This window comes from Hemiscyllium ocellatum, chromosome 6 (assembly GCF_020745735.1).
Source record: "Hemiscyllium ocellatum isolate sHemOce1 chromosome 6, sHemOce1.pat.X.cur, whole genome shotgun sequence".
NCBI classification, from domain to species: domain Eukaryota; kingdom Metazoa; phylum Chordata; class Chondrichthyes; order Orectolobiformes; family Hemiscylliidae; genus Hemiscyllium; species Hemiscyllium ocellatum.
The window spans coordinates 97,076,921-97,104,210 of NC_083406.1; the positions used below are offsets into that span (position 1 = coordinate 97,076,921).

At 41.4% G+C, this 27,290-nt stretch overlaps 1 protein-coding gene and 1 non-coding gene across 2 annotated transcripts; one reads left to right on the top strand and one right to left on the bottom strand.

The window, feature by feature from the left end:
• On the top strand, window positions 1-25,364 carry LOC132816959 (high-affinity choline transporter 1-like). The gene is made up of 8 exons (XM_060826984.1): window positions 1-184; window positions 4,142-4,255; window positions 5,571-5,726; window positions 8,749-8,897; window positions 14,860-15,003; window positions 19,194-19,347; window positions 21,720-21,937; window positions 24,909-25,364. The coding sequence occupies exons 1-8, from the start codon at window positions 1-3 to the stop codon at window positions 25,362-25,364; spliced, it is 1,575 nt and encodes a 524-aa protein (XP_060682967.1).
• On the bottom strand, window positions 11,187-11,379 carry LOC132816988 (U2 spliceosomal RNA). The gene has a single exon (XR_009644833.1). It is a non-coding gene; the product is annotated as a U2 spliceosomal RNA (small nuclear RNA).
• Window positions 25,365-27,290: the final 1,926 nt, after the last annotated feature.

A 27,290-nucleotide genomic window follows, 5' to 3' on the forward strand; every position in this document is an offset into this window, starting at 1 on the left:
ATGGCAATAAATATCGCTGGGGCTGTGTCAATTGCCAGCTTTTATCTTCTTATCCTCACGGTTGGCATCTGGGCAGCAAGAAGAGCCAAAAAGATTGAAAGAGCGTACGAGGGTGATCAACCCGAAATGGTAATGATCGCAGGACGAAAAATCGGATTCATTCTTGGCATTCTAACAACCATGGGTACAGTAACTGTTTTTTTAAATTATCAAGAGAGAGACTTGTAACGTTTGTCAGATTTACAGACGGTCAGTTTCCAACTTTGAATGACCAATGAGGAACCTGATTGGTCAGAAACATGTATTCGCAATTTGGGCCGATTATTTTATAGCCATTAATTTCGGTGCTAGGAAGCGTTCTAGTCAAAAGCACAAAATACAAATATTGCTCCTTAACAAATTAAAGTTAACTCAGTGGTGAGGCTATTCTTTCTGAATCAGGGTTCTGGCTGTTTGAGAGCAATTCTGATCCCTGAACATTGTTTGGACATGGATAATATAGAACAACATGTTAAACAGAGGCCTGCTACCCTTTCGTTCCTTAAAAAATGTAGTAATTCATGAGATATGGACATTGCTAACTAAGTCAGCATTTACTACCCATTCATATTTACTCTTGACTTTATGACTCTGTGACACTGCAGTCCATGTGCTGAAGGGAGACCCACAATGCAGTTGAGGAGGAAGTTGCAGGATATTGACCCAACAGTAATGGACAAAAATCTTTCCAATGGCATCCACATCCCACGAAAGAATAAATTTAAAACTGTAGTTTCAAATCAGAAAGATTTGAGATTCGGTTGGTGTTCCAATGCATTTACTACCCTTGATATTTGAGGTAGTAGAGGTTCCAGGTTTGAATGGTGCTTTCAAATGAGCCTTGATGAGTTACTACAGTGCATCTTGTAGATGGTACAGCAAGATGTTCCTGTGCAACGGTGGTGAAGGGACTAAATGTTGAAAATGGTGGGTGCAGTCTCGGTCAAATGGGTTCTTAGTCCTACAAGGTGTCAAGCTTCTTGAGTATTGATGAAGCTATATCCATCCAGGCTAGCGGGGAGTATTCCATCACACTCCTGATTTGAGCCTTGAAGATGGTGGACAGGGTTAGGAGAGTCAGGAGGTGAGTTACTCACAGCACGATTCCTAGCTTCATACCTGCTCTCAGATAGATATAAAATGTTCCAAGGCAGCATTTTAAATTCAAAGGGAAGGGCATCTGATTTCAGTACCAATTGTGTTGCACTGTCAGAGGGTCAGTACTGAGGGAGTGCTGCACTGTCAAAGGGTCAGTACTGTGGGAGTGCTGCACTATCAGAGGGTCAGTACTGAGGGTGTGTTGCACTGTAAGACGATCAGTACTGAGAGAATGCTGCACTGTCAAAGGATCAGTAATGTGGGAGTGCTGCACTATCAGAGGGTCAGTACTGAGGGAGTGCTGTACTGTCAGAGGGTAACTACTGAGAGAGTACTGCACTGTCAGAGGGTCATGCTGAGGGAGTGCTGCACTGTCAGAGGGCCTGTAGTGAGGAATTGCTGCACTGTCAGAGGGTAATTACTGAGGGAGTGCTATACTGTCAGAGGGTCAGTACTAAGGGAGTGCTGCACTGTCAGAGGTTTAGTGCTGAGGGAGTGTTGCACTGTCAAAGGGTCAGTACTGAGGGAATGCTGCACTGTCAGAGGGTCATACTGTGGAAGTGCTGCATTGTCAAAGGGTCATTCTGAGGGAGTGCTGCACTGTCAGAGGGTCATACTGTGGAAGTGCTGCACTGTCAAAGGGTCATTCTGAGGGAGTGCTGCACTGTCAGAGGGTCATACTGTGGAAGTGCTGCACTGTCAAAGGGTAATACTGAGAGAATACTGCTCTGTCAGAGGGTCAGTACTGAGGGAGTGCTGCATTGTCAGAGGAGTGGCCTTTTAGCTGAAACACATCTATCCTCTCAGCTGCAGGATAGAGGTCGCATGACACAATACTTCCTCAAAATGCTTCCAAGTGATCTGGCCAATATTAATCCACCAACATCTTCCATACCCATTCCTGCTGAAAGAATCCACGTGTTTCTTTAACATTTAACAACCAAGCCAGCCAAGCCTGTTGTGAGGCAAATTCCAGAGCAGCTCCTATGATCCCGTTCATTCATCCAATTTACCCTAAATTCAACAGACTGTCACAATATATAATGACCTCATACACTTGGTATTTATAACAATGCAGTGTCAGGAATTTCGACTTCATCATTTAATGACAAAAGTCATATGAAACCAGGTTATAGTCCAACAGATTAATTTAAAATCACAAGTTTTCAGAGTGCTGCTCCTTTGTCAGGTCAGGTAGAGAGAGAGTTACAGGCACAGAGTATGTAGGTGGAGAGATAATGGCAAGATAATTCCAGGTAGTGATGAATATCAACAGATAAGTACAAATTCTACTCTCACTGTTTGTATTATCTGTTGATATTCTTAACTACGTGGAATTACCTTGTCATTACCTCTCCACCTATATACTCTGTGCCTATGCCTGTCTCCACTTGACCTGACCAAGGAGCAGTGCTCTAAAAGCTTGTGATTTTAAATACATTTATTGGATACAACCTGGTATCGTTTGATTTTTGGGTGTGTCCACCCAGTCCAACACCGGCATTCCACATAATAATGATTTAATATAATTTGTCAAAAAGGAAATGAATAGGGTTCCCTTTGTGCTCCCATAGAGTGGTGGTGTAACAATACTGTCACTGGGTGAGTAGCCCAGAGCCCCAGGCTAGTGTGCTGGGTTATGAGTTCAAATCCTACCATGGCAAATGGTGAACTTTGAATTCAATTACACCTGTATTTAAAAACTATTTTATTGACCATTGCAGATGGATGGTGGGAGAAAAAAACCTTCTGGTTTGTAATGCCCTTGCGGATGGAAATCTCCCAGTCCTACATGTGGCTCCCAACCCACAACAATGCAATTGGCTCTTAATTGCCCACTGAAATGGCCTGGCAAACCATTCAGTTCAAGGGCAGTTAGGGGTGAACAACAACTGCTGATGATGCTAAGAAAGAATAATGAGATATTCAAGTAAATTGATTTTGAACATAAATTAAAAATGATTTTTAATATTTTTGCAAAATTTGTAATCTTTTCTGGTTTGTTCTGAAAGAAAGACAAGCAGAAACATGAGGTAAGATTCGATCTCACACACACACAGGAGCAACTGGTTGGGAGCGAGAATTAGACTTCATGTGCAGGATCCTTTGTTGACTTGAGAGAGGATACGGTTTACAGATGTGTAAGGACAGGTTGGAAATTAAATGCAGCGAAGCTAAACAGTGGATGGAAAAAGATCAGGGACCACAAGAAGTGATACAGGAACCTCCGCACTGAATCACATGTGCCGACAACAGGGGTCCGGATCATGTGAAAAGCATTGGGTGAGCCAGACGCTAAAGCAAGTGAAACTTCTCAGACACAGGAACAAAATCATAAACTCTTGATTAATATTAATTAGAGGTCACATTGTTAATGGGCTCATTAAATACCTAGTAAGTGATTGAGATGAAAAGATGCAGTTAAAACATTTTATACATGTAAATTCCCAGCCACACATTCATATGCATGCACTGTTATACATTCTATCAGCTGTGACTTTACAGAAAAGCAAATATTTTATGTGGTGGTTAATAGTACAAACAACATGATTACATAATGAAAACAAGAAAAGATGAAAAGCTCAGTAGGGAAAGTTTAACAACCTGAACTGATAACTGTTTTTCTCCACGGATGCTGCCTGACCTGTTGGGCTTTCCAGTATCTGCAATATTTTAGTTTAATATTACAGTAATTGTGTTTGTTTTCCAATCTGGATTATCAAGAGATACTATCATAAGCGTACAATATAAAATCTACCTTACTACAATATATCACACAAAATAGAAGCATCTTTACTGTGAAAGTCTAGTATTTGGTTAAGTGTTCCCTGATACTCCTTCAGAAAACAGAAGCCAACTTTCTCTTGCAATCTAACAATATTGGTTTCTAATGTTATCAGCAGATGGGTTTATATTTCAACTACAGTAGCATGTTAACTGTTTATTTTCCTCACATGTATTGATATAATAAGATGGATTTCCAGTGCTTTTGCATCTATTGCAGCAACCTGGGTTGGTGGTGCATATATAAATGGCACCGCTGAGATGGTGTATCGACCGGATGCTGGACTAGTATGGACTGTAGCACCTTGGACCTCTCTACTTTGTTTGGTTATTGGTGAGTAAATATAATCTCAGTATCAGTTCACTCATTTGTATGTTGTTAATCAGAATGTAGGATGCAGTTGACAGCAACACTGACCTCACATTAACAAACAATTAGCAGAGGTAGAGGCTCCAACTTGCAATATAAGTTGCAAACATTGTATCCACAGTGCAACAGTGGCACAATGTATAGGTTTAAACTATTTGTTAAGTTGGATGGACACTCAGAAGTAACCCAAACCCAGAATGTTATTTCTCACAAAGCACAATATTGACCAGCAACCCTAGATTGTTCAAATGTGACAGATCATATTTTCAGACACTGTGGGGTGTGCAGGACTGTCTTCATCGGTTTTAGGTGAGCAGTGAAATGGATGCACAGCTGTAACTTTTGTTATAAGGACATTTGATCCTAACAGCCTCTATTGGCTTGGCCCACTGCAGCCTCAAATCTACATGTGGGACTTCATTTTCCTACATTTTTGTCCGTCACCTTTTTGCAAATGTTATCACCACCAACAGCTTCCAATGGGTTCAGATGCCTTTCAAATCTTTCCAGAAACTTTCAAAACTTGTGTTCTTTTCCCATTCCAATCCCATATTTTCCTTCAATTGTTGCCATTCCTTTACATTTCATTTGAACACTCACTTCCTCACCAGCAATTTACTGACTTAACCTGGATCTATGGAAGAAGCCAGCCCAGGGCTCTGACCACTCTGCCAGGCTGAAACCCAGAAGCCTGAGAGAAAGGAGTCAGCGTCGGTTGTTTGCCCATTGAGCCTGCTCCACCATATGAACATCATTCATCATCCAATTCAGTCCCCAGTTCCCACTTTCTTCCTACATTTTTCCATCCCTTTAGCCCCAGGACATTTTCTTCGAAACATTCAATATGTTGGCCTGGCGTGCCACTAAACAATGAGTTGAATTTCCAGCGCTTTTGCATCCATTTGCACAGTTTGCTTTCTGAAGTCAAAGTAAACACTTGCAAAAGCAGCAGCCTTTCAGATTTCTCAACACTGATTTCACCATGAGGTGTAAGTACTACTTACCACTGTTAGAGAGAAAATTGTTTCTCAGCTTAAATATTCTTAAACAATTTGTTCTTGCTCCTTTGCAGTCTTGTGTGCTACGTATTACATTTGAACATTTCAGCATAAAAATGCAGCTTGTGCAGCACAAATCCGTGGAACCTTATTTAAAGAAACAAAAGCCTGCAGGATATGGATAAATCTCAGCCATGAAGATTAAATGTAGATGAATATACAGCAAACCTTTGGATTCACCTATGTGGGTATCTAAGAGCCTTTCTTCTGCTTTCACACAGGTGGATTGTGTTTTGCCAAGAAAATGCGAGCTGAGAAATATGTAACAATGTTGGACCCATTTCAGCTGCGTTATGGGAAACAAATTGCAAGTTTAGTGTTTATCCCTGCCATAGTCGGGGAAATATTCTGGTCTGCTGCCATCCTTGCAGCTTTAGGTAATCATACGAATGTTTCTTTTCCAGTCTATTCGGCTCAGCTAGCTCTCGTAAATGTCAAATTCTTTTAGTCTTATGAGATATGTCATGGGCAAATATGGAAAGTCCCCCTCAAGTTTAAACCTCCAGAATAGAGACTGCTGTATATAACTCTGATCTGACACAGGGCGGAATCTTCAGCCAGATACATGTGACTTACCTCTGTACTTACCCAGAAGATGTTTGCAGTCTAGCAGTCAGGTAACTCTAACTGCAGCCTATCCCCAATCGCCATCCTCCAAGCCCTCTACCTGATCAACCAAATAAACCCCCATCCCAACCACGTGCTCAGTCTTACTGCACCCTGATCACCTGATTACCCTTTCAGCCCGATCCAACCCAAATATCCAGTGACCACCTAAATACCCAATCACCATCCGAACCAACCTGACTAGGCCCAAAATCCAAACTATAGCCCAACTGCCTGTTGTACAGTTCAGACAGACCCAAGTAACCTGGTTGACAACTTGAATTGACTGTCCACTCATGCACCAACTCACCTCCCCACCTCACCCAGTTACTCACCTCACCCATTAACCCACCTTACCCTCCTCACCCACTAACCTACTTCATCCAATTACCTCCTCACCCAGTGATCTACTCACCCACTCTCACACAATCCCACCTACCCTTGTATTTATTTACCCATTGATCAGTCTGTCTCATTCAATAAAAGGCAGGATCTATAGAAATCTACCAGAATAAGGCAGCTAGTGCTGTAAAAATGGTGTACTTGCTCTGTTGCCGATTTTATTCTGCTCATTCATCTTGAAGACAGGGGATTCTGCACTGCTCATTTCTCTCTTCACTGAGATTAAAAGATCCCAGAATAAATGGGCAGTTACATCCAGTCAGGAAAAATTTTACAAATAGCTCACCATGAGGTAAGTCTCATTGGCGATTTTCTCTGGTGAGAAATTGACCTCTAACACCATGTTGTTTGATATATCCTTTTAGCTGTTTGCAACATGCAGACTATTAACTATATTAAAACAGGGCATTCTCTCCACAGAAACAAAATGTAATGCCTAACATTAGACATGGTACCACAATTGCATAGGAGTTGCTGAAAAATCCCAAGTGTGCTAGGTTGTCCCAAGTATTTTAATGGCTCATCAACAGTAAGTCCCCAGAATGAAGGATTGAGTCATAATATTTCCATTGAATGTCAAAGGATGATAGTTGGAACCTTCTTTTTATTTATTTATTTTTTTTTAGATTACTTACAGTGTGGAAAACAGGCCCTTCGGCCCAACAAGTCCACACCGACCCGCCGAAGTGCAACCCACCCATTCCCCTACATTTACCCATTTTACCTAACACTACGGGCAATTTAGCATGGCCAATTCACCTAACCTGCACATCTTTGGACTGTGGGAGGAAACCGGAGCACCCGGAGGAAACCCACGCAGACACGGGGAGAATGTGCAAACTCCACACAGTCAGTCGCCTGAGTCGGGAATTGAACCCGGGTCTCTGGCGCTGTGAGGTAGCAGTGCTAACCACTGTGCCACCGTGCCACCCACATTCTTGTTGGAGATATTCCTTGTCTGGCATTTTAATGGTAATCCTCTGAACATGACCGCTTGCCTGTTCTTTTCGATGGTAATGGATCACAATGACTCAGTCCTCCCTCCTTCTTTTACCATTTCAAGCAGGTTTGAGATGATCCTCACCCTGACGTGATATAGGCAATATACCAAATGGGACTTCTTATCTATTTTAGAAAGAGTGCTGTCCTGTGGGGAAACAGTAGTTTAGTCATTATGTCTCTGGTAATCCAGAGCCCCATGTCCTGGGACATGGGTTTGAATCTCAGATAACAGGTGGTGAAAGTAAAATTCTGGTGACAGTGTAACCCCCTGTTGATTTTTTCATTGCTGCCCTTACAGGAAGGACATCTACCACTTACCTTGTCTGGCTTACATGTGACTCTCAACTCACAGTGATGTTGGTAACTTTTCATTGCCTTAAGGGCAATTAAGAATGGGCAATAAAGTCAGGCCTAGCCAACAACACTCAAAGCCATCCCTTAGTTATTGAATCCTCTTAAAACTGACACATTATGCTTCCTCTCCTAATGCTTTTGGGCAGAGTCCTGCTCCAAGGTATCATGGTGAGTCTCTGGGCTATCCACCCAATAGTTTGTGTCCTCATCCTCATAGGTGGAAAGGGCATTGTCCCTCTTAGTATCAAATCAGTTTCTACAGATCCTTTTTCTCTATCTTGTCTGATTCGCAACATCTGGAGACTCTTCATTAGACTTTTCATCATCAAGTCATCGGACTCGATGGATTGACTCTGCTTTCTTCCCACAGATATGCCAGACCTGCTGAGTTTCTCCAGCAATTTCTGTATGTGTTCATCATGGTGAACCAGTCCATGGTTCTATTTCCTTTTCAGGCAGTTGAACCACAATATTGTTCACCAAAATGACATCCAATGCCACATATTCTAGAAGGATCCTATTATACAAGGTTGAATGCAAAGCCAACACAGTTTTGAAAGGTAGCTATTTGTTTAAAGTACCTGCCTGTCCTTACTCTAGGCCTTGTCTGAGCAAGGTTCCTTCTACAGCTGTTATCACCAAAGAACAATCATTCACTGATACATTTCCTGGCAATGAATGATGTAGCTCTTTATTTCTGAACCTATTTCAGGCTGAAATGTATATAATGCAAATTGCAGACACTCTGGCCTCAACCCCAACTCCAGTGATTACATTTCAGTTCAACTACTCCTCATCAGTGCATATCAAAGTCCAATATCAGCTTTGATCACAAGGTCTCTCAAAACACTTACACGGGAGCATTTACCATCAAGAGGAGATTCACAAAGGCTTTTGCTGGAATGTTTCCATGGAGCTGTGTGGCTAACACATATCTTACGGAGCTTCTCAATTTTTGTTTAGTGTAAACCTTTTTTTTTTATTGATGTATTGATGGTTAAAGACTAAACATAAATTTTGCCTTTTATTGCTCAGGTACAACATCTAGTGTTATTCTGGGCCTTGATAAGAAGCTATCAGTGGTCATTTCAGCTTGTGTAACAATGATTTATACGTTACTTGGAGGGCTGTATTCAGTGGCATATACTGATGTCGTTCAATTAGGTTGCATTTTCTTTGGCTTGGTGAGTTGCAGACTCTATTACATATAGTAACAGTATTTGCATAAATATACATCGTTGACCCATTATTTTAAAATGATAATGCAAGGCTGTTAGGTCATGGCCGTGATCCATTGAAGTCTCGATTATGTTTATTGTAAGCTAGGATTGCTGCCAGAGTAACATTTCCCATTCCAACTGCATCTTTTATTCATTGTAAGATCAATCTCTCAGGTTATTCCCCACTGCACTAAAATGTTGGAATAATCAGCTTTTTTGGAATATAATTACTTGATCACTTGTTCAAATGGTCATTCTAAGTGTCAAATCACTCAGCCAACAAAAGCCTTAAAAGATGAGGGCCTGGATTATTATCAGATAGTCAGGTAGTGGGTGATAGGAAATGTCCTGGCTTGGTTTGTCCCCCTCAGGAAAAAGTATACAAAAGGGTGGCACCATCATTATTTTTGTGAATTGTAGTCAGGCCAGTCAACCTGAGAAAGAGACTGGAGGCAGCCAAAGGGCTCACCTTGGTGCTGTAGGAATTGATACAGTTGAAGCAGAAGCAAGTCTCAAGACCTTAGGGGCGGCACGGTGGCACAGTGGTTAGCACTGCTGCCTCACAGCGCCAGAGACCTGGGTTCAATTCCCACCTCAGGCGACTGACTGTGTGCAGTTTGCACATTCTCCCCGTGTCTGCGTGGGTTTCCTCCGGGTGCTCCGGTTTCCTCCCACAATCCAAAGATGTGCGGGTCAGGTGAATTGTCCATTCTAAATTGCCGGTAGTGTTAGGTAAGGGATAAACGTAGGGGTATGGGTGGGTTGCGCTTCGGCGGGTCGGTGTGGACTTGTTGGGCCGAAGGGCCTGTTTCCATACTGTAAGTAATCTAATCTAATCTAATCTAAAAAAAACCTCCCCCCTTACACCCTCCTCCCCCTCCCATGCCATCTCATGTCTCCAGACCAGACTTTGTCCCTTCACTCATGCCATCATGACTTGGAAATATATTGCAATTCGTTCAATGTCAAAATCATAGAATTCTGACAGTGTGGAAATAGGCCATTCAGCCCATCAAGTCCACACTATCCCTCTGAAGAGCATCCCACCCAAACCCATCCCATCTCTGTAAACTTTCATTTCCAATGGCTAATCCATCTAGCCTACATATCCCTGGATGCTACAGGTAACTTAGCATGGCCAATCCACCTAAACTGCACATCTTTGCACTGTGGGAGGAAAACCACGCAGGCACTGGGAGAATGTACAAACTCCATACAGACATGCACCTGAGATTGGAATTGAACCTGGATCCCTGGCATTGCGAGGCAGCAGTGCTAACCACTGAGCTGCCCTTGGCCTCCCTAATATCGTTGTGGGTGTACCTACACCAAATGGATTGCAGTGGTTCAAGGAAGCAACTCATCACCACCTTTTCAAGAGTAACTATAGCCAATGAATGTTTGATCATCCAGCATTGCCCATATGAGTGAATGAAAACAAAACACTGCATAGAATCAGTAAATCCTATAATGACAATAAAAGAATAGCTTTAAAGAACAATAATTCATTTGTTGCATTTCACAATGTTAAAAATACCGATATGTCTCTACAGCTCAATATGTGCCAATTGTTCAGACTCTTTAATGTATGTGTAGCAGAACCTACAAGTCCTTGAAATCTCTTAACCTTGTCTATCCTGAGCCTGTGAAACTGGCAACAGAGATCAGAAAGTGAAAGCTGACAGCGGCTCAAGTGTTTAGTGCTCCAGCTAAGTGTCATTGTGGATTTTTGGCTTAAAAATCAGAAATACTTCACTCTGGTCTGTCACCTGAACGCTGTTTGATTAGCAGTTGTCCATCTCTGCTCCCTACCCACTTATTTACCAAAGATTAAAAGTTTCAATTGCGTATAGATCCAAAGGATCTGGATGATTGATGGATGCAGGGGGATGGAAATCAAAATTGTAGTTCAAGTATAGAAAAGGTTGAGAGTAGGGAGGTCTGAAATCAAGTTTCAGGAATGCAAGGTGGCACCAGCAAGCAAGAAGTTGATTTGAAGTGTGTCTACTTCAACGCCAGGAACATCTAGAACAAGGTGAATGAACTTGCAGCATGGGTTGGTAACTGGGACTTCGATGTTGTGGCCATTTCGGAGACATGGTTAGAGCAGGGACAGGAATGGTTGTGTAAAAAATGAGGTCTGCAGATGCTGGAGATCACAGCTGAAAATGTGTTGCTGGTCAAAGCACAGCAGGCCAGGCAGCATCTCAGGAATAGAGAATTCGACGTTTCGAGCATAAGCCCTTCATCAGGAATGAGCTCACCATTCCTGGAAACACTGCAATACCAGACTGATACATGGAGAGGACAGAGCAAGCCCTTAAGCCATCTCCCTGCTCCAAAAATCCATTTAATACAAACACTCCCACCTTCGGGAGATATCAGCGATTAAACTGATAAGAACAGAAACTACACATATTCCAAGCCAAAAGGGCTTATACTCGAAACGTCGAATTCTCTATTCCTGAGATGCTGCCTGGCCTGCTGTGCTTTGACCAGCAACATATTTTCAACAGGAATGGTTGTTGCAGGTTCCAGGATTTAGATGCTTCAGTAAGAACAGAGAAGATGGTAAAAGAGGGGGGTGGGGGATGGCATTGTTGGTCAGGGACAGTTTTACAGTTGCAGAAAGGATTTTTGGGGATTCGTCAACTGAGGAAGTATGGGCTGAGGTTAGATACAGGAAAGGAGAGGTCACCCTGTTGGGAGTTTTCTATAGGCCTCCGAATAGTTCCAGAGATGTAGAGGAAAGGATAGCAAAGATGATTCTCGGTAGGAGTGAGAGAGACAGGGTAGTTGTCATGGGGGACTTCAACTTTCCAAATATTGACTGGGAACACTATAATACGAGTATTATAGATGGGTCAGTTTTTTGTCCTGTGTGTGCAGGAGGGCTTCCTGACACAGTATGCAGACAGGCCAACAAGGGGCAAAGCCACATTAGATTTGGTGCTGGGTAATGAGCCCGGCCAGGTGTTAGACTTGGAAGTAGATAAGCACTTTGGTGATAGCGATCACAATTCTATTATGATTACTTTAGTGATAGAAAGGGATAGGTGTATACCACTGGGCAAGAGTTACAGCTGGGGGAAAGGCAATTACGATGTGATTAGGCAAAATTTAGGAAACATAGGATGGGGAAGGAAACTGCAGGGGATGGGCATATTAGAAATGTGGAGCTTATTCAAGGAAAAGCTCCTGTGTGTCCTAGATAAGTATGTACCTATCAGGCAGGGAGGAAGCTGTAGAGCGTGGGAGCTGTGGTTTACGAAGGAAGTGGAATCTCTGGTCAAGGGGAAGAAGAAGGCTTATGTTTGGCTGAGTTGTGAAGGCTCAGTTAGGGCACTTGAGGGTTACAAAGTAAAGTTACAAAGTAAAGAGAGAGCTCAGAAGAGCCAGGAGGAGACATGAGAAGTTGTTGGCGGATAGGATCAGGGTAAATCCTGAGGCTTTCTATAGATATTTGAGGAATAAAAGAATGATGAGAGTAAGATTAGGGCCAATCAAGGATAGTGGTGGGAAGTTATGTGTGGAATCAGAGGAGATAGGGGAAGCACTAAATGAATATTGTTCGACAGTATTCACTCTAGAAAATGACAATGTTGTCGAGGAGAATACTGAGATACAGGCTACTAGACTAGGTGTGATTGAGTTTCACGAGGAAGAGGTATTAGAAATCCTGCAGAGTGTGAAAATAGATAAGTCCCCTGGGCCGGATATGGGGTTTATCCTCGGATCCTTTGGGAAGCCAGGGAGGAGATTGCCGAGCCTTTGGCATTGATCTTTAAGTCGTCATTATCTACAGGAATAGTGCCAGAAGACTGGAGGATAGCAAATGTCGTTCCCCTGTTCAAGAAGGGGAGTAGCGACAACTCTGGTAATTATAGGCCAGTGAGTCTTACTTCAGTTGTTTGGAAAGTGTTGGAAAAGGTTATAATAGATAGGATTTATAATCATCTAGAAAAGAATAATTTAATTAGAGATAGTCAGCATGGTTTTGTGAAGGGTAGGTTGTGCCTCACAAACCTTATTGAGTTCTTTGAGAAGGTGACCATACAGGTCAATGAGAGTAAACCGGTTGATGTGGTGTATATGGATTTCAGCAAGGCGTTCGATGAGGTTCCCCACAATAGGCTATTGTACAAAATGCGGAAGAATGGGATTGTGGGCGATATAGCAGTTTGGATCAGTAATTGACTTGCTGAAAGGTGACAGAGGGTGGTGGTTGATGGAAAATGTTCATCCTGGAGTCCAGTTACCAGTGGTGTACCGCAAGGGTCGGTGTTGGATCCACTACTGTTTGTCATTTTTAGAAACGATTTGGGTGAGGGCGTAGAAGGGTGGGTTGGTAAATTTGCAGACGACACTAAGGTTGGTGGAGTTGTGGATAGTGACGAAGGATGTTGTAGGTTATAGAGAGACATAGATAAGCTGCAGAGCTGGGCTGAGAGGTGGCAAATAGAGTTTAATGTGGGCAAGTGTGAGGTGATTCACTTTGGTTGGAGTAACCGGAATGCAAAGTACTGGGCTAATGGTAAGATTCTTGGTAGTGTAGATGAGCAGAGAGATCTCGGTGTCCAGGTGCATGGATCCTTGAAAGTTGCCACCCAGGTTGACAGGGTTGTTAAGAAGGCAAACAGTGTTTTAGCTTTTATTAATAGAGGGATCGAGTTCCGGACCATGAGGTTATGCTACAGCTGTACAAAGCTCTGGTGCGGCCGCACTTGGAGTATTGTGCACAGTTCTGGTCACTGCATTATAAGAAGGATGTGGAAGCTTTGGAAAGGGTGCAGAGGAGATTTACTAGGATGTTGCCTGGTATGGAGGGAAGGTCTTATGAGGAAAGGGACTTGAGGCTGTTTTTATTGGAGAGAAGAAGGTTGAGATGTGACTTAATAGAGACATATAAGATAATCAGAGGGTTAGATTGGGTGGACAGGGAGAGCCTTTTTCCAAGTATGGTGACAGCGAGCACGAAGGGGCATAGCTTTAAATTGAGGGGTGATGGATGGGTTTGTTTGCACTTCCCATTGTTACTATTGGGTTCATGGGTTTTGTTCAATATGTAGAGGATCAATAGGTCTGGAAGTGCCACAGTAAGGCATGAGGGAACATGGATGGTGACTGAATGACACATCTGTGGTGTGTAAACCATCAATCCCTTAAAGGCCCACCTGACTCCATGAAAATCACAGAAGACTCTTAAAAGGCATCCTGAAAATTAGAAAGCCCAGGAATCTTGGAATTGAAACTGACCCACCATTCTTAAAGGGCTCCCATCCCAACACAGCAAAGATTCAGGACCAGTTCTTTGGGCTCAAACCGCAACTGCAGTGCAAATTGAGGGACTGCTACATAATTGCCATGTTTCAAATGTAGAATCTACAAGTTGTCAAATCATGAGCTGAAGATCTCAATGACTTGACTACAAAATTGCCTGCACAACCAATGCCTCCAAAATTTTACCTTCAGTTCTTACACTTCACAAAAGGCTAGTAGTCAAACACCTACAGACGAATCAATTAGAGATTCTTAAATTAAAAGTAATGATGTTGTACATTGACTCTGTAATATGTTTTGGAATGGGAAAAAAAATCATCCTGAAAATCTGAAATTAAAACCATTGCAGAAATAGGCATCATCCGAAAAGTAGAAAAACAGGTTAACATTTTGAGGTAAAATTTTCGATCAGGGTTGCGTAATCATTTACGAATGATTCAAGACAAGTAGCTAATTATACAGAAGGTTTCAAGACCATGGAACTGAAACGTTAATTCCATTTCCCTCATCAGATGTAACCAGACCTAGGGCATATTTCCAGCATTTTCTGCTTTATTTTAATTTCAGATATCCAGCATCCAGTGTATTTTATAGCTTGTGTAGCTAAATATGTGTGAGTGGGTAATTGCAATATTTTGTCATTTAGTGGCTGTGTGTGCCATTCACAATGCTAAATCATGCTGTCACCGATATCAAGATCACAGCAGTTAAGGAGATCCATCAAAAATCTTGGCTTGGAAGCATTAATGACAGGTTTATTGGAAAATGGATAGATGATTTTTTGCTAATGGTAAGATATAAAATTTTCTTTCTTCATGTCAAAATATTTTACCTGGTGTAAAGTTGCGATTTTCTGATTAATCATAAAATGGATGGCTAGCAAGGTATATATTTAGATAAAGCTTGCAAAGTTTTTAAGAAAGGAAAGTAGGTTCTCATCCTGTCATTTAATGTTATATATTTTTCTTTTTGTAGTTGAGATGCACACATTAAAGGAGTACTAAAGTTATACCACAAAAGGATATTGACCCAGTGACAGTGAAGGAATGGTGGTATATTTCCAAGTCAGGATAATGAGTGGCTTGGAGGGTGAAATAACTTCACAGAGGCCAGTATCCCATCACCAAGGCACCCTGTATATACACATGGAGTATCCTTGACACTGATCCAACTCCCTCAGAGCCAGATCTCAGAGCAAACAGGAGGTCTGATACCCCTGTTCTGATGCGTCAGCTTGAGCTCACTGATTGGATCGGATTAACACCCCCAGACAGGGAACTCATATTCCATGAGGTCCATCTGGCTGGTTGCTTTACAGAGGGGAATTGGCAAGCACTGGTATTCCCATGTATCTGCTGCCCTTCTCCTTCTAGATGGAAGTGGTTGTGGGCTTACAAAGGGGAAGTCATGTTTGACAAGTCCACTGGAAATCTTTGACATTGTAACTTGTGGAGTTGATCAGGGAGCCAGTTGAATTTGGTTTATATGGACTTTCAGATGGCTTTCAACAAAGTCCCACAAAAGAGGTAAATTAGTAAAATTAAAGCGCATGAGTTTGGGAATAGTGTATTGAGATGGATAGCAAACAGGAAACAAAGACTAGGAATAAATGTGTCTTTTTCTGAATGGCAGGCAGTGACTAGTGGAGTACCACAGGGATCAATATAAGGAACCCGGCTATTCACAAGATTTGCTAATGATGTAGATTAGAGAACTAAATGTAATACAGGTAAACGATCCTTTATCCGAAATGCTCGGGAACAGCTGTTTTTCGGAATTCGGAATTTTTTGGTTTTCAGAATAAGTAATAGCTTAATGGTGAAATTTTTAAAAATCTTACCAGAGGAGCAGACTTCTAAGTAATTACAGGCTGTCGGTGCTTGGCCACGCCCCTCCCCCCTGCATCGCATCTGAGTGACACGCATCTAGTGGGTGTCGACTTGGGTTAACTGTTTGCACGCCAAACAACCTTGTTAATGAGAGAAAAAACTTCACAGAAAAACTTTTGGAATTCGGAACTTTTCGGTTTTTGGATGTTCAGATAAAGGATAGTCTGCCTGTATCTTAAAATTTGCAGGTAACACAAAGCTGGGTGGGACAGTGAGCGGTGGCGGGGGGAGCGGGGATGGTGCAGAGATGTTGCAGTGTAATTTTCATAGGGGAGTGAGTGGACAAACACATGGTAGACAGCTGCAAATGTGTTGCTGGTCAAAGCACAGCAGGCCAGGCAGCATCTCAGGAACAGAGAATTCGACGTTTCGAGCATGAGCCCTTCATCAGGAATTTTTTACTTAAACACATGGTAGATGCAGTTTAGTGTGGATGAAGGTGAAGCTATCCACTTTGGTAACTATAATAGGAAGGCACATTATTATTTGAATGGCTGTAAGTTAAAGGAGGGGAATGTTCACAGAGACCTGAGTGTTCTCATGCACCAGTCACTGAAAGTAAGTACAGAGATGCAGCAGGCAGTAAAGAAAGCAAAAATGTATGTTAACCTAAATAACAAGGGACTTGAGAACAGTAACAAAGGTGTCTTACTTCAGTTATACAGCTCAATGGTGAGTCCATACCTGGTTATTGTGTGTAGTATTGATCTCCTTTTCTGAGGAAGACTGTTCCTGCTATAGAAGGAGTCCAGTGAAGGTTTGCCAAGTTGATTCCTGGGATGGCCGGACTGTTATATGAGGAGAGTTTGTGTCAGTTAGATTGCATTCACTGAAGTTGAGAAGAATGAGGCGGGATCTGATAGAAACCTATAAAATTCTAACAGGACCAGACAGTTTAGATGCAGGAAGGATGTGCCCGATAGTGAGGGAGTCCAGAACCAGGGGTCGCAGTTTAAGAATAAGGGGTATACCTTTTAAGGCTGAAAGGGGGAGAAATTTCCTCACAAAGTCTGTGGAATCCACTGCCACAGAAAACAGTTGAGGCCAAAACATCATGTGTTTTCAAGAAGAGGTAGATATTGCTCTTGTGACTAAAAGGACAAAAGGACTCGGGGGAGGGCAGGATTAGGGTACTGAGCTCATATTGAATAGTGGAGCAGGCCCAAGGGCCAGTGGCCTGCCCCTGGACCTACTTTCTATGTTCCTATGTTTGGAATACTTCTTTGGGAATAAGCTACAGGCAGTTTTTCGATAATGTCATGGGTGCATTCTTGTGTGACCCCATGCTATATAAAAATCATGCAATAGAAATAGCATTTAAATTGTTGCTGATGCGATTGCGTTATAGCCAATACATGTTTTAAAAGATCGCAGTTTAGAAATAGCATCCTCTATTTGTCAATCGCGCTACAACAATTCACATTAACGAAACACACATTGTAGCAGAATGATAGTGTGGTTCACATGTGGAATGAACTTCCTGAGAAAGTAGTGGGTGTGGGTACATTTACAACTTTTAAAAGACTTTTGGATATGGAGGGATATGGGCCAAGAGCAGGCAGGTGGGAGTCGTTTAGTTTGGGATAATGTTCAGGCATGGGCAGGTTGGACTGAAGGGTCTGATTCCGTGCTGTATGACTCTATGACTCGGTGACTGTGACTTGTGACCTATAAAAATGTATAAACTGATAGGGAATGCAAAGTTCCCTTAAAAATTGAACACTCATGCTGTGTTCATTCCAACTACTGAAAACAAATTAGGAAATGCTTTTGAAAAATAGTGTGAAGTGATTAGGAAATATTTGCATTTAATATATAGATGGTTTACAAATCAATGCAGTATTCTAAAGGGGGAAAATGGAAATGTTAGTCAGGTTTTAGACAGTCAGGTGTTGTGTTAGCAGAGTATGTTTTTACAAATAGATATACTACAGCTCCAGTGTTTTGTCCTTACTGTCAAATGTAACAGTTATCGTTGATTCCTAATGTTATCCTGAATTTGCATTCGCAATTTATTAAATCTAATGGAATTGAAATGTAGCAACTGAAACAGGTCAATTTTCAGGTCATACAATGTCCCTCTTAGTTCAAAAAGAATCTTAATGTTTTAGCAAGGCATTCAGCTCAAGGACAGCTAGGAATGGGCAACCAATGTTGGATTGTCAGTGAGCCTGATCTCCCAAACAAAATTAAAGGCCACCAATTTGTGAAAGTGAATTTCGTGCAGAGGAAGACAGTTTCAGGATGATTTTCTATCATTTTGGGTGATATGATGGCCTAATGGTGTTATTTCTTTACTGTTAATTCAGAGACTGAGATAATGTTCTGGTACCTGGGTTTGAATCCTGCCACAGCAGATATTGGCATTTGAATTCAATTTTTTTAAAAATCTGGACTTAAAAGCCTCATACTAACAATGAAATTATTGTCAGGAAAACAACGTCTGGTTCACTAATGCCCTGTGGGGAGGAAAACTGCTGTCCTTACCTGATTTTATCCCGGTGTGACTCCACATGCATTTCCATGTGGTTGGCTGTTAACTGCCCTCCTGGTAATTAGGGATGGGCAATAAATGCTGGCCTAGCAAGAGATGCCTCATCCTGCGGATGATTTCTTTTAAAAAATAGGTCAAAGTTATTGACCCCGTATCAAATTAATATTTAATTTGCCCAGTCTGTGCAATTTATGAGGTAATATGCCTGAGTAGTGGCTTTTCTACAAATGTTTCTCGCTTTCTATAGTACATTTGTGTAGTTATTATAACAAGGGCCATGTGGATCTTATTGACTATGCGATTCCTAATTCAGGTTGTTAACCCTGGGCCAATCAGGGAGCCCAGACTGACATATAAACAGGAGATTCAGAGAGTCTCCTCAATCTAGGGACTGGTTTTGCACTGGCTGGGTTAGAGCCCATGTACCATGCACATCTAAACAAAGGGTGACTTCGTGATGGGATACCAGCCTCAGTGCACTTATTTCAGTTAGGATCAAAAATATATTACGATGTCATATTGGATGATAATGAACTTTTTAGTCTTAATATAAAATATGATTTCATAGCCTGACAGGATTGTAATTTTTATTTGTAGGTGTTGGGAGGAATACCATGGCAAGCCTATTTTCAAAGAGTGCTGGCATCCTCCTCTATTAAAAATGCTCAAAAATTATCAATCGCAGGAGCATTTGGTGGTTGTATAATGGGCATCCCTTCAGTCCTGATTGGCTCCGTTGCAGCCTCTACAGGTACAGTACTGCATCCCCATGTACAATGTCTGGTAAACTGATAAACTGGTAGCCATCAACAATAGGCAGTTTGTGTATTATTACACAGCATTATTGTGTGTATGTGTCTGTGTCCATACCTCGCCTAGATATTCACCAAGCCAGGATGACTTAGAAGCCTTTTCAAAATGGCAGGCATGACCTGATTCTGGGGTTCCTGCCCCCATTTCTGTTCCCATCAGTTTTTGCTTATAGATATCAAGGATGTGAACAGTGAGTCTGCATGCAACACAAGGTAGGCCTACCATTACATTCACTAAAATCATGTACATGTTGTGATCAATTGGCGTTCTTGTCCCACTTATGCATTCAAAATGTAAGAAAACGGTTTTATAATATATTGCATACTTGGGAAGATTTATTTTTCTCTGGAGTGACTTTTCTTAGACTACAGTTTTTTTCAGAAAAGGGAATACAATCGACTTAAGATGACTGAAGGTCACGTTACCAGGTCAAGGTGTTGAGAGATAGGCAAGGGTAGTCTGAACTGAAACTAATATTTTATCAAAGAATACTCAAATTCAGTTGGGCTCAAGAAACTCATGTTTCCTATTTTTGATTGATGCCTTTCTGGAAATTACCTGCTTGGCAAAAAATAATAATGCCAGACATTGGGTGAACTTTATTTGAGGAAACCAGTTTTTGGGCAGATGTGGAAGAACTTGAATATCTAACATTCTAGATTAGAGTGGTGCTGGAAAAGCACAGCAGGTCAGGCAGCATCCGAGGAGCAGGAAAATCAACGTTTCAGGCAAAAGCCCTTCATCAGGAATAGAGGCAGAGTGCCTGCAGGGTGGAGAGATAAATGAGAGGAGGGTGGGGGTGGGGAGAAAGTAGCATAGAGTACAATAGGTGAATGGGGGTAGGGATGGAGGTGATAGGTCAGGGAGGAGGGTGGGGGAAGGTAGCAAAGAGTACAATGGGTGAATGGGGGTGGGCATGAAGGTGATAGGTCAGAGAGGAGGGTGGAGTGGATAGGTGGAAAGGAAGATAGGCAGGTAGGACAAGTAATAGGGACAGTTCTGAGCTGGAAGTTTGGAACTGGGGTGCCGTGAGGAGAGGGGAAATGAGGAAACTGGTGAAGTCCACATTGATGCCCTGGGGTTGAAATGTTCTGAGGCGGAAGATGAGGCGTTCTTCCTCCAGGTGTCAGGTGGTGAGGGAGCGGCGGTGAAGGAGGCCCAGGACCTCCATGGCCTTGACTGAGTGGGAGGGGGAGATGAAATGTTGGGCCACAGAGTGATGTGGTTGATTGGTGTGGGTGCCTCAGAGATGTTCCCTAAAGCGCTCTGCTAGGAGGTGTCCAGTCTCCCCAGTGTAGAGGAGACTGCATCGGGAGTAATGGATACAATAAATGATATTGGTGGATGTACAAGTTGCTGAAGTTTTGAAGCTGGATGTGGATGCTCTTATCCCTTTCCCCATTACAACTAAACACTGGGGTTCTCTGCCTGCTTTAAAATTGCATGTGCAACAATTTATTTTATTGAATTTGCATTTGTCAAGGATGTGTTTTTGGGATGTTACCATATTGAAACAGTGAGTTAGTAGTTGTTAATATATTTATTATTTTGTTCAGCACTTCAATAGAGCTACAATTAAGCCAATTCTTTTGGTTTTATTTTGTCTGTATTTTAACTGTGGTGTAAAAACTGGGTTTTGTTTAACCTTGATTAGTTTGTCCAATCAAATTACATCTGGGATGCAATGCCTTAAACTTACCTTTAATATCAGAAAAAGTTTAGGATCGAGACTATCTTCTCTTTATATTTTGAGGGGGTTTGTTTTGGTTCATAACAACTTCTAAGAACCTCTTTATTCAACTGCATTTTGTTTTGTACTGGTACCATCCCCTTTGTATTTGTGATGTGTGTGTGTGTGTGTTTGGTGGTTGGTATGCTTGGAGTTAGGAAATAATGAAACTCCTTGTCATTTTGCTGAAGGAAATCTTGAAATAGACTCCTTAAATTTTGACTAGTGCTACATTTTAATTGAAGTGTGATATAGTTGTGCGCTGAAAACGATTATAAATATTTGTGGCAACCAACCAGTGGCTAAAACAAGGAGATCTGATACATCCGCCACCCCCATCACATGCTGGTAACAAAGCATTTCTATATCTGCATGTGTCTGTGTCTATGTCTGTTTCTAGGTCTCTTTGTATTTATATATTGTATGTGCCTATGGAGCAAAATAATTTGTAGCTGGTGACAGTTTCAACACCAGAAATCACATATAAAAGAAAACTCAACATCTATTTATAATTATAAATTAATTGATAGTCCTTTGATTTTTAATGTTAATATCTGATACAGGTTCTATTTTATTCTCAGACTGGAATCAGACTTCTTATGGCTCCCAGTCACCTTATGAGAAAAATGAAGCTGCCATGATTCTACCAATAGTTCTTCGATATTTGTGTCCTCCCTATATCTCCATATTTGGAATTGGTGCCATTGCAGCTGCAGTCATGTCCTCAACTGACTCCTCTCTTCTGTCATCCAGTACTATGTTCACACATAATATCTACCGAAAGATTCTTAGGCCAAAGGTAACTTTACTGCTTTTGTATACATGAGTGCAATAGCCATGAATGATATCAAAGTCAATAAACAAAAATCTACCACATTATAAAAGACCTAAATGAAAGAATCAGCCAGTTTTGAGAAAATTTGTAGCTCAGGTTGAGGTTCTGGATGTAGGTTTGCTCACTGAGCTAGAAGGTTCACGTTCAGATGTTTCATCACAATACTAGGTAATATCTTCAGTGAGCCTCCAGATGAAGCATTGCTGATCATTCTTGCTTTCTTTTATATGTTTGGGTTTCTTTGGGTTGATGATGCCATTTCCTGTGGTGATGTCATTTTCTATGGTGATGTCATATCCTGTTCTTTTTCTCAGGGGGTGGTAAATCAGGTCCAAATCAATGTGTTTATTGATAGAGTTCCAGATGGAATGCCATGCATTCATAGAAGCATGGCATTTCACCCGGAACTCTATCAACAAACACATTGACTTGGACCTGATTTACCACCCCCTGAGAGAAAAAGAACAGGAAATGACATAACCAACCCAAAGAAACCCAAACATATAAATAGAAAGCAGGAATCATCAGCAATGCTTCGTCCGGAGACTCAGTGAAGATGTTACCTGGTATGGTGACAAAACATCTGAACATGAACCTTTCAGCTCAGCGAGCAAACCTACATCCAGAAAGAATCAGCCCTTAGATGTGCCTTAGCATAGGAATCACTTTGAAACTTGTGTGATTCCCTGTGTTAGGTTCTGATCTGTATGTCTTGAATGAAGTGCAGAGATCACAGAGTTTACTCAGCTCATGTTCTCATAAGTTAAACAGAGGGAAAGTGGCACAAGATCTGCTTTGAGTGGAAATCAGCTTTGTTTCTCTTCCAATCTGCTAACTCATGTTTGGCTGGTGCAAGTAAAAATTTATAATCTATAATTCCATGCTGTTATGCTGTATTTAATGTATGGTTATATTTCCCTTTTTTTATCAACCTGCCTTCTTCACAATTGCTACACTTTTTGCAACTGGTTTAAGGATACTTTCTCCAAGCTTCCAATTTTCCAGGTAATGCTGACTACTGCAATGTCATTGTTGCATCACAGTTCTCCCACATGTCTTTCCCTGGTCATACCAAGGGACTCTCTAGGAGCACAGGAATGAAAGGAGCTTGTACAGGTGATGAAGCTGTCCCTCAGGGCTGCAATGCATCCCACTGCCCTGCTCAGTTGACTGCATATAAGCCCTTGTGCAGATAATAACTGCAGTAATGTCTGTGGTGCCTGCAGTCACAGCGCCATTTCCTAATCTAGCACAATGTGATATGTGATCATGTTCACTCCTGAAAGCAGCACAAAATACATCCAACTCCATTTTCCCCATTGGTTTAGGTTAACCCTGAACAGAATGAAATTGTTCCTTATTTTGACTAATTGTCTTGCTTCTTTTCGGGGATGCCTTTTCTGCCATACTTCGAGACAATTCCCTGGAGACTAAGCTTGGGAGTCCCTCCTTTTAGCTTTATTTGTGAGCATGAGCACTGTGGTCATTGGCCATCAGGGGCAGTTTGAGTGACTGAAGCAGAATTGCAAGTTAACCACTCAGTAATCAGAGAGAGCTTTGCTTGCCTTAAATCCCAATTCCACAATTATTCTTAGAGTCACCAGAAAGCCCCATCCACTAACCCCTAAAGTCACCAGCTCTCTCACATCCCCATCCTGTTCTCTGATTGCCAGTACCCACCTGACCCCACAACCACATCGTAAAATCTAAGTGTCCCTTATTTTAGTTCATAAGAGCTGGTCATCAGTTATAGTGTGGAGAATAGGAGGCTCAAAAGATCTAAAAAGATTCTCCAATCATCTGGGGGAACCTAATTGCCTGGATTCCCAGCTCCAAGGGGACATCTCATTCTAAAACACCCCTCTGAAGGGCAGAATTCCCAAGTTTGAGAGCTGCTGGCCAGTCAGAGATCAGCAGTTCTTCATTATTGCCCCCATGGCCAGCAGTAGTGGCTACTGCAGGCAATGCATTTAGGTAACAACAAGAAACACCATGAATACCTGGCTGTCATTAGCAAGGTGCTATACACGAAATAATTCAACTAGGTAGTCAAAATTCAGCATCTTTCAAATTGTTTTTGCCAGATTTTTGCAGGAAAGGAACATGGAAACTATTATAGGCCATTCAGCCCCTAGAGTTTCTGCTGCTTTTCTTTGAAATTCCATCCATTTGCCAAAAGCTTCATCATTTAATGTTAATGTTTGGTCAAGTGATTTCAAGTGAACAGTGACCCATAAACAGAAAATGAGAGAGTTTTAAAAAATCAATGTCCTACAAATGGTCTCTGAGACTGTCTGCAGGACAATCAAATTCCTCCTTAGATAATAATCTCTGCATATCTTTTTTTGAAACATTTCCAATGTTTCCAACATTGCAATGCTGGGTCACTTCGGAATTAATTGTCACTTTGGCAATTAATGTCATTCAGGTAGTGCTGGTTTTAAATAGATGCAATCTGGAGCGCAATTCATGTGCTCTGCTCATATTATATGATATACTGTTAACAACTGTTTTGGAGTTTAACTTTTTCACAATAAGAATTGAACACAAGATGAGTTCATCTAAGGTTAATGCTTTGTGAAATAGATTGCATTTTATTGGTTTGAGTATCTACTGTGTTCAATTTTAACCTTATTTCACCATAAGTATATATTTCATTGCTTTACTGCATTTGATTGGAACAATATCACAAAATAGAGTTTTGTTACATAGGCCAATTCCAAATGATATTTCTGCAAAAAGTCCCTGGTTGAACACTTCTTAGACTTCAAATCTGCTTTATGTCTACCAATCAAAATTTACCATCAAGATGACCTTAATGTATTCTCCAATGGTTTGAAAGTTCCATGCTTAATGTATTAGTGTTTAGAATGACCCTGTTATTTACAGAATATGGCTTTGCACATTTCAACCCTCTTTCTTTTTCTATTTTCAGGCATCAGCGAAAGAAATTCTGTATGCAATGAAGACCACAGTCTTTGTGGTGACAGTACTTGCCACTGTCCTTGCTCTGTTTACCAACACTATCTATGGTCTTTATGCATTAAGTGCTGACCTTGTGTATGTCATCCTTTTTCCACAGCTTGTTTGTGTTCTGTATGTTTCGTGTGTGAATAGATTGGGATTTGTCACTGGAGTTCTGACAGCAGCATTGCTTAGAATTGCTGGAGGTGAACCTCTTTTTCATTTCCCAGCTGTTATACATTATCCTGGAGGTTATTTCCAGGATAGTGACTATATCCAGATTTTCCCATATAAAACCTTTGCAATGCTGTCCTCTTTGATAGTGACTGTAACCTTGTCATATATCAGCAAACTCAAATGGCCAGAGGGTTATGTAACTGTATTTAACTTGACAGAAATATCACGTGAGATGAGAACCACTTCTTAATCACTGACTAACTGGAATCATAACATTGGAAACGATATACAACCCAGACACATTGGTAGGAAGGAGGTGGGATTTAGTTTTCTCACCTAGAGATATTACTGATGTTCCTTCAGTTTCTTCAGTATAAGATTACTTCTGGATGAAAAAAGTGATAAGTAACAAAATCAAATTGTTGCAACCTTTCCAAGGACACTGCACAAGTTTTGAACAATTTATTAGTAAAGCTTTCAGTCTCCAATAAAAAGCCATTCAGGCTTTTCACACATTGTCTCAAGTCCTCAAATGATTTCTCTAAACTTTACTGTTTGGAGTGATTAGGATTGAACATTTGCAAGTTGTCTTGCAGTCATCTTTGCAGCCATTTTTGCTCATGAAGTTGAGGATATAATATAGCCAGGGTGGACATGTGTATGATTGTGTGGAAAAGGCACATTCTGCAAATGTCAGTATGGCCCTAAAAGATTTCCTGTTTGAGGGAGAGCTGAAAGTATCAAATTAGTTTTAAGATTGGTATCTATTTTACATGTCTTCACAATGGGACATCTCTGAAGAGAGAAATCAGGAATTGTGACAACTGAAGAATTCCAGATAAGTTGCTTCTACATTATCAGCATTTTGTGTTTTGCACTTTGAGGTTGCAAATGACTGCAAACTCCCTTCTGTCATAAAGTAGGACCTGAGGTAATAAATTCATCCGGCAGAAACTGAAACTGCAAGAAAAACTCAGGGTGTCTGATGGCACTGAAGGAAGTGTCCAAAGAAAGGCCAATGTTGGACTCAAAACATTAACTCTGTTTCTCAATCCGCAGATGCTGCCAGACCCGCTGAGTTTTTCCAGCATTTTCTGTTTCTGTTTCAGATCTCAAGTGTTGACAGAAATTTGTTTTTTGTTTCCTTGTTCTCTCTGTTTGTTGGTGACATGGGTAAAATTGCAGAGTTTCTCATTAAGTCGAAATCTTTGCATTTAATCCTCATGCTAGAGACCCAATTGGATCATAGCACAGACCCATCCCATGAATCCATGCTTTTTCACTGATTACACTCCGTATGCAGATAAATTGCTTCCAGACAATTGCATATTTGTCATTCTTTTCTTCACATTAATTAGACCAGTCTTCCCTTTCTTGATCCATTTATGAGCATCTTATGTTGGCAACTGGTTTTCTTCCTCTAACTCTACCTGTCCCAACATGACAGCATCATACCACGTACTCAGCCAGTGCTGTTCCTGTCTGAGGAAATCATGCCTCTATAGATGTTGGACTGATATGGGGAGGGATTACTGCTACAAACCACAACCTATTGTATGGAAATGGAGATCTGAAGTGAAGGATAAATTACCTGTTTGAATTGCTAACTGGTTCCTGCACGTTTTTTGATCTGTGCCCAAAGGTTACAACTTAATGATTTTTCTCTGGGGAGAGAAAGCGGTGCACTTGGACCTGCACGTACAATAAGAAGAATCCCATCACTTTGTGAATGTTACAGCAGTGGAGTAGAGTAACCTGGACCCTCCCTCTTTATTCTCCTGCTCCTACACCAAGTTATGGTCCAAACATTGAAACTGGGAACAAAAACAGAAATTACTGGAAAAGCTGAACAGGTCTGCCAGCATCGGTGGAGAGAAATCAGGGTTAACGTTTCAGGTCGAGTGACTCTTATCTCAACCGCCAAATGTGATGCTGCCAGATCTGCTCAGCTTTTCCCACAATTTCTGTTTTTGCTTCTGATTTCTAGCACCGGCTGTTCTTTCAGTTTTTATTTAGCTGAAATTGGGATTGTATAACTGAAAATCGGAAAGTTGATGAAATCTAAAATTAATTCTAAGGTATGTCGCATGTAGCACAGGAGCAATTCAGGTCCTGAGCAACCAACTCACTTACACAGGTACATTTTGACCCACTCTGGACCAGCATTGAGAAATCT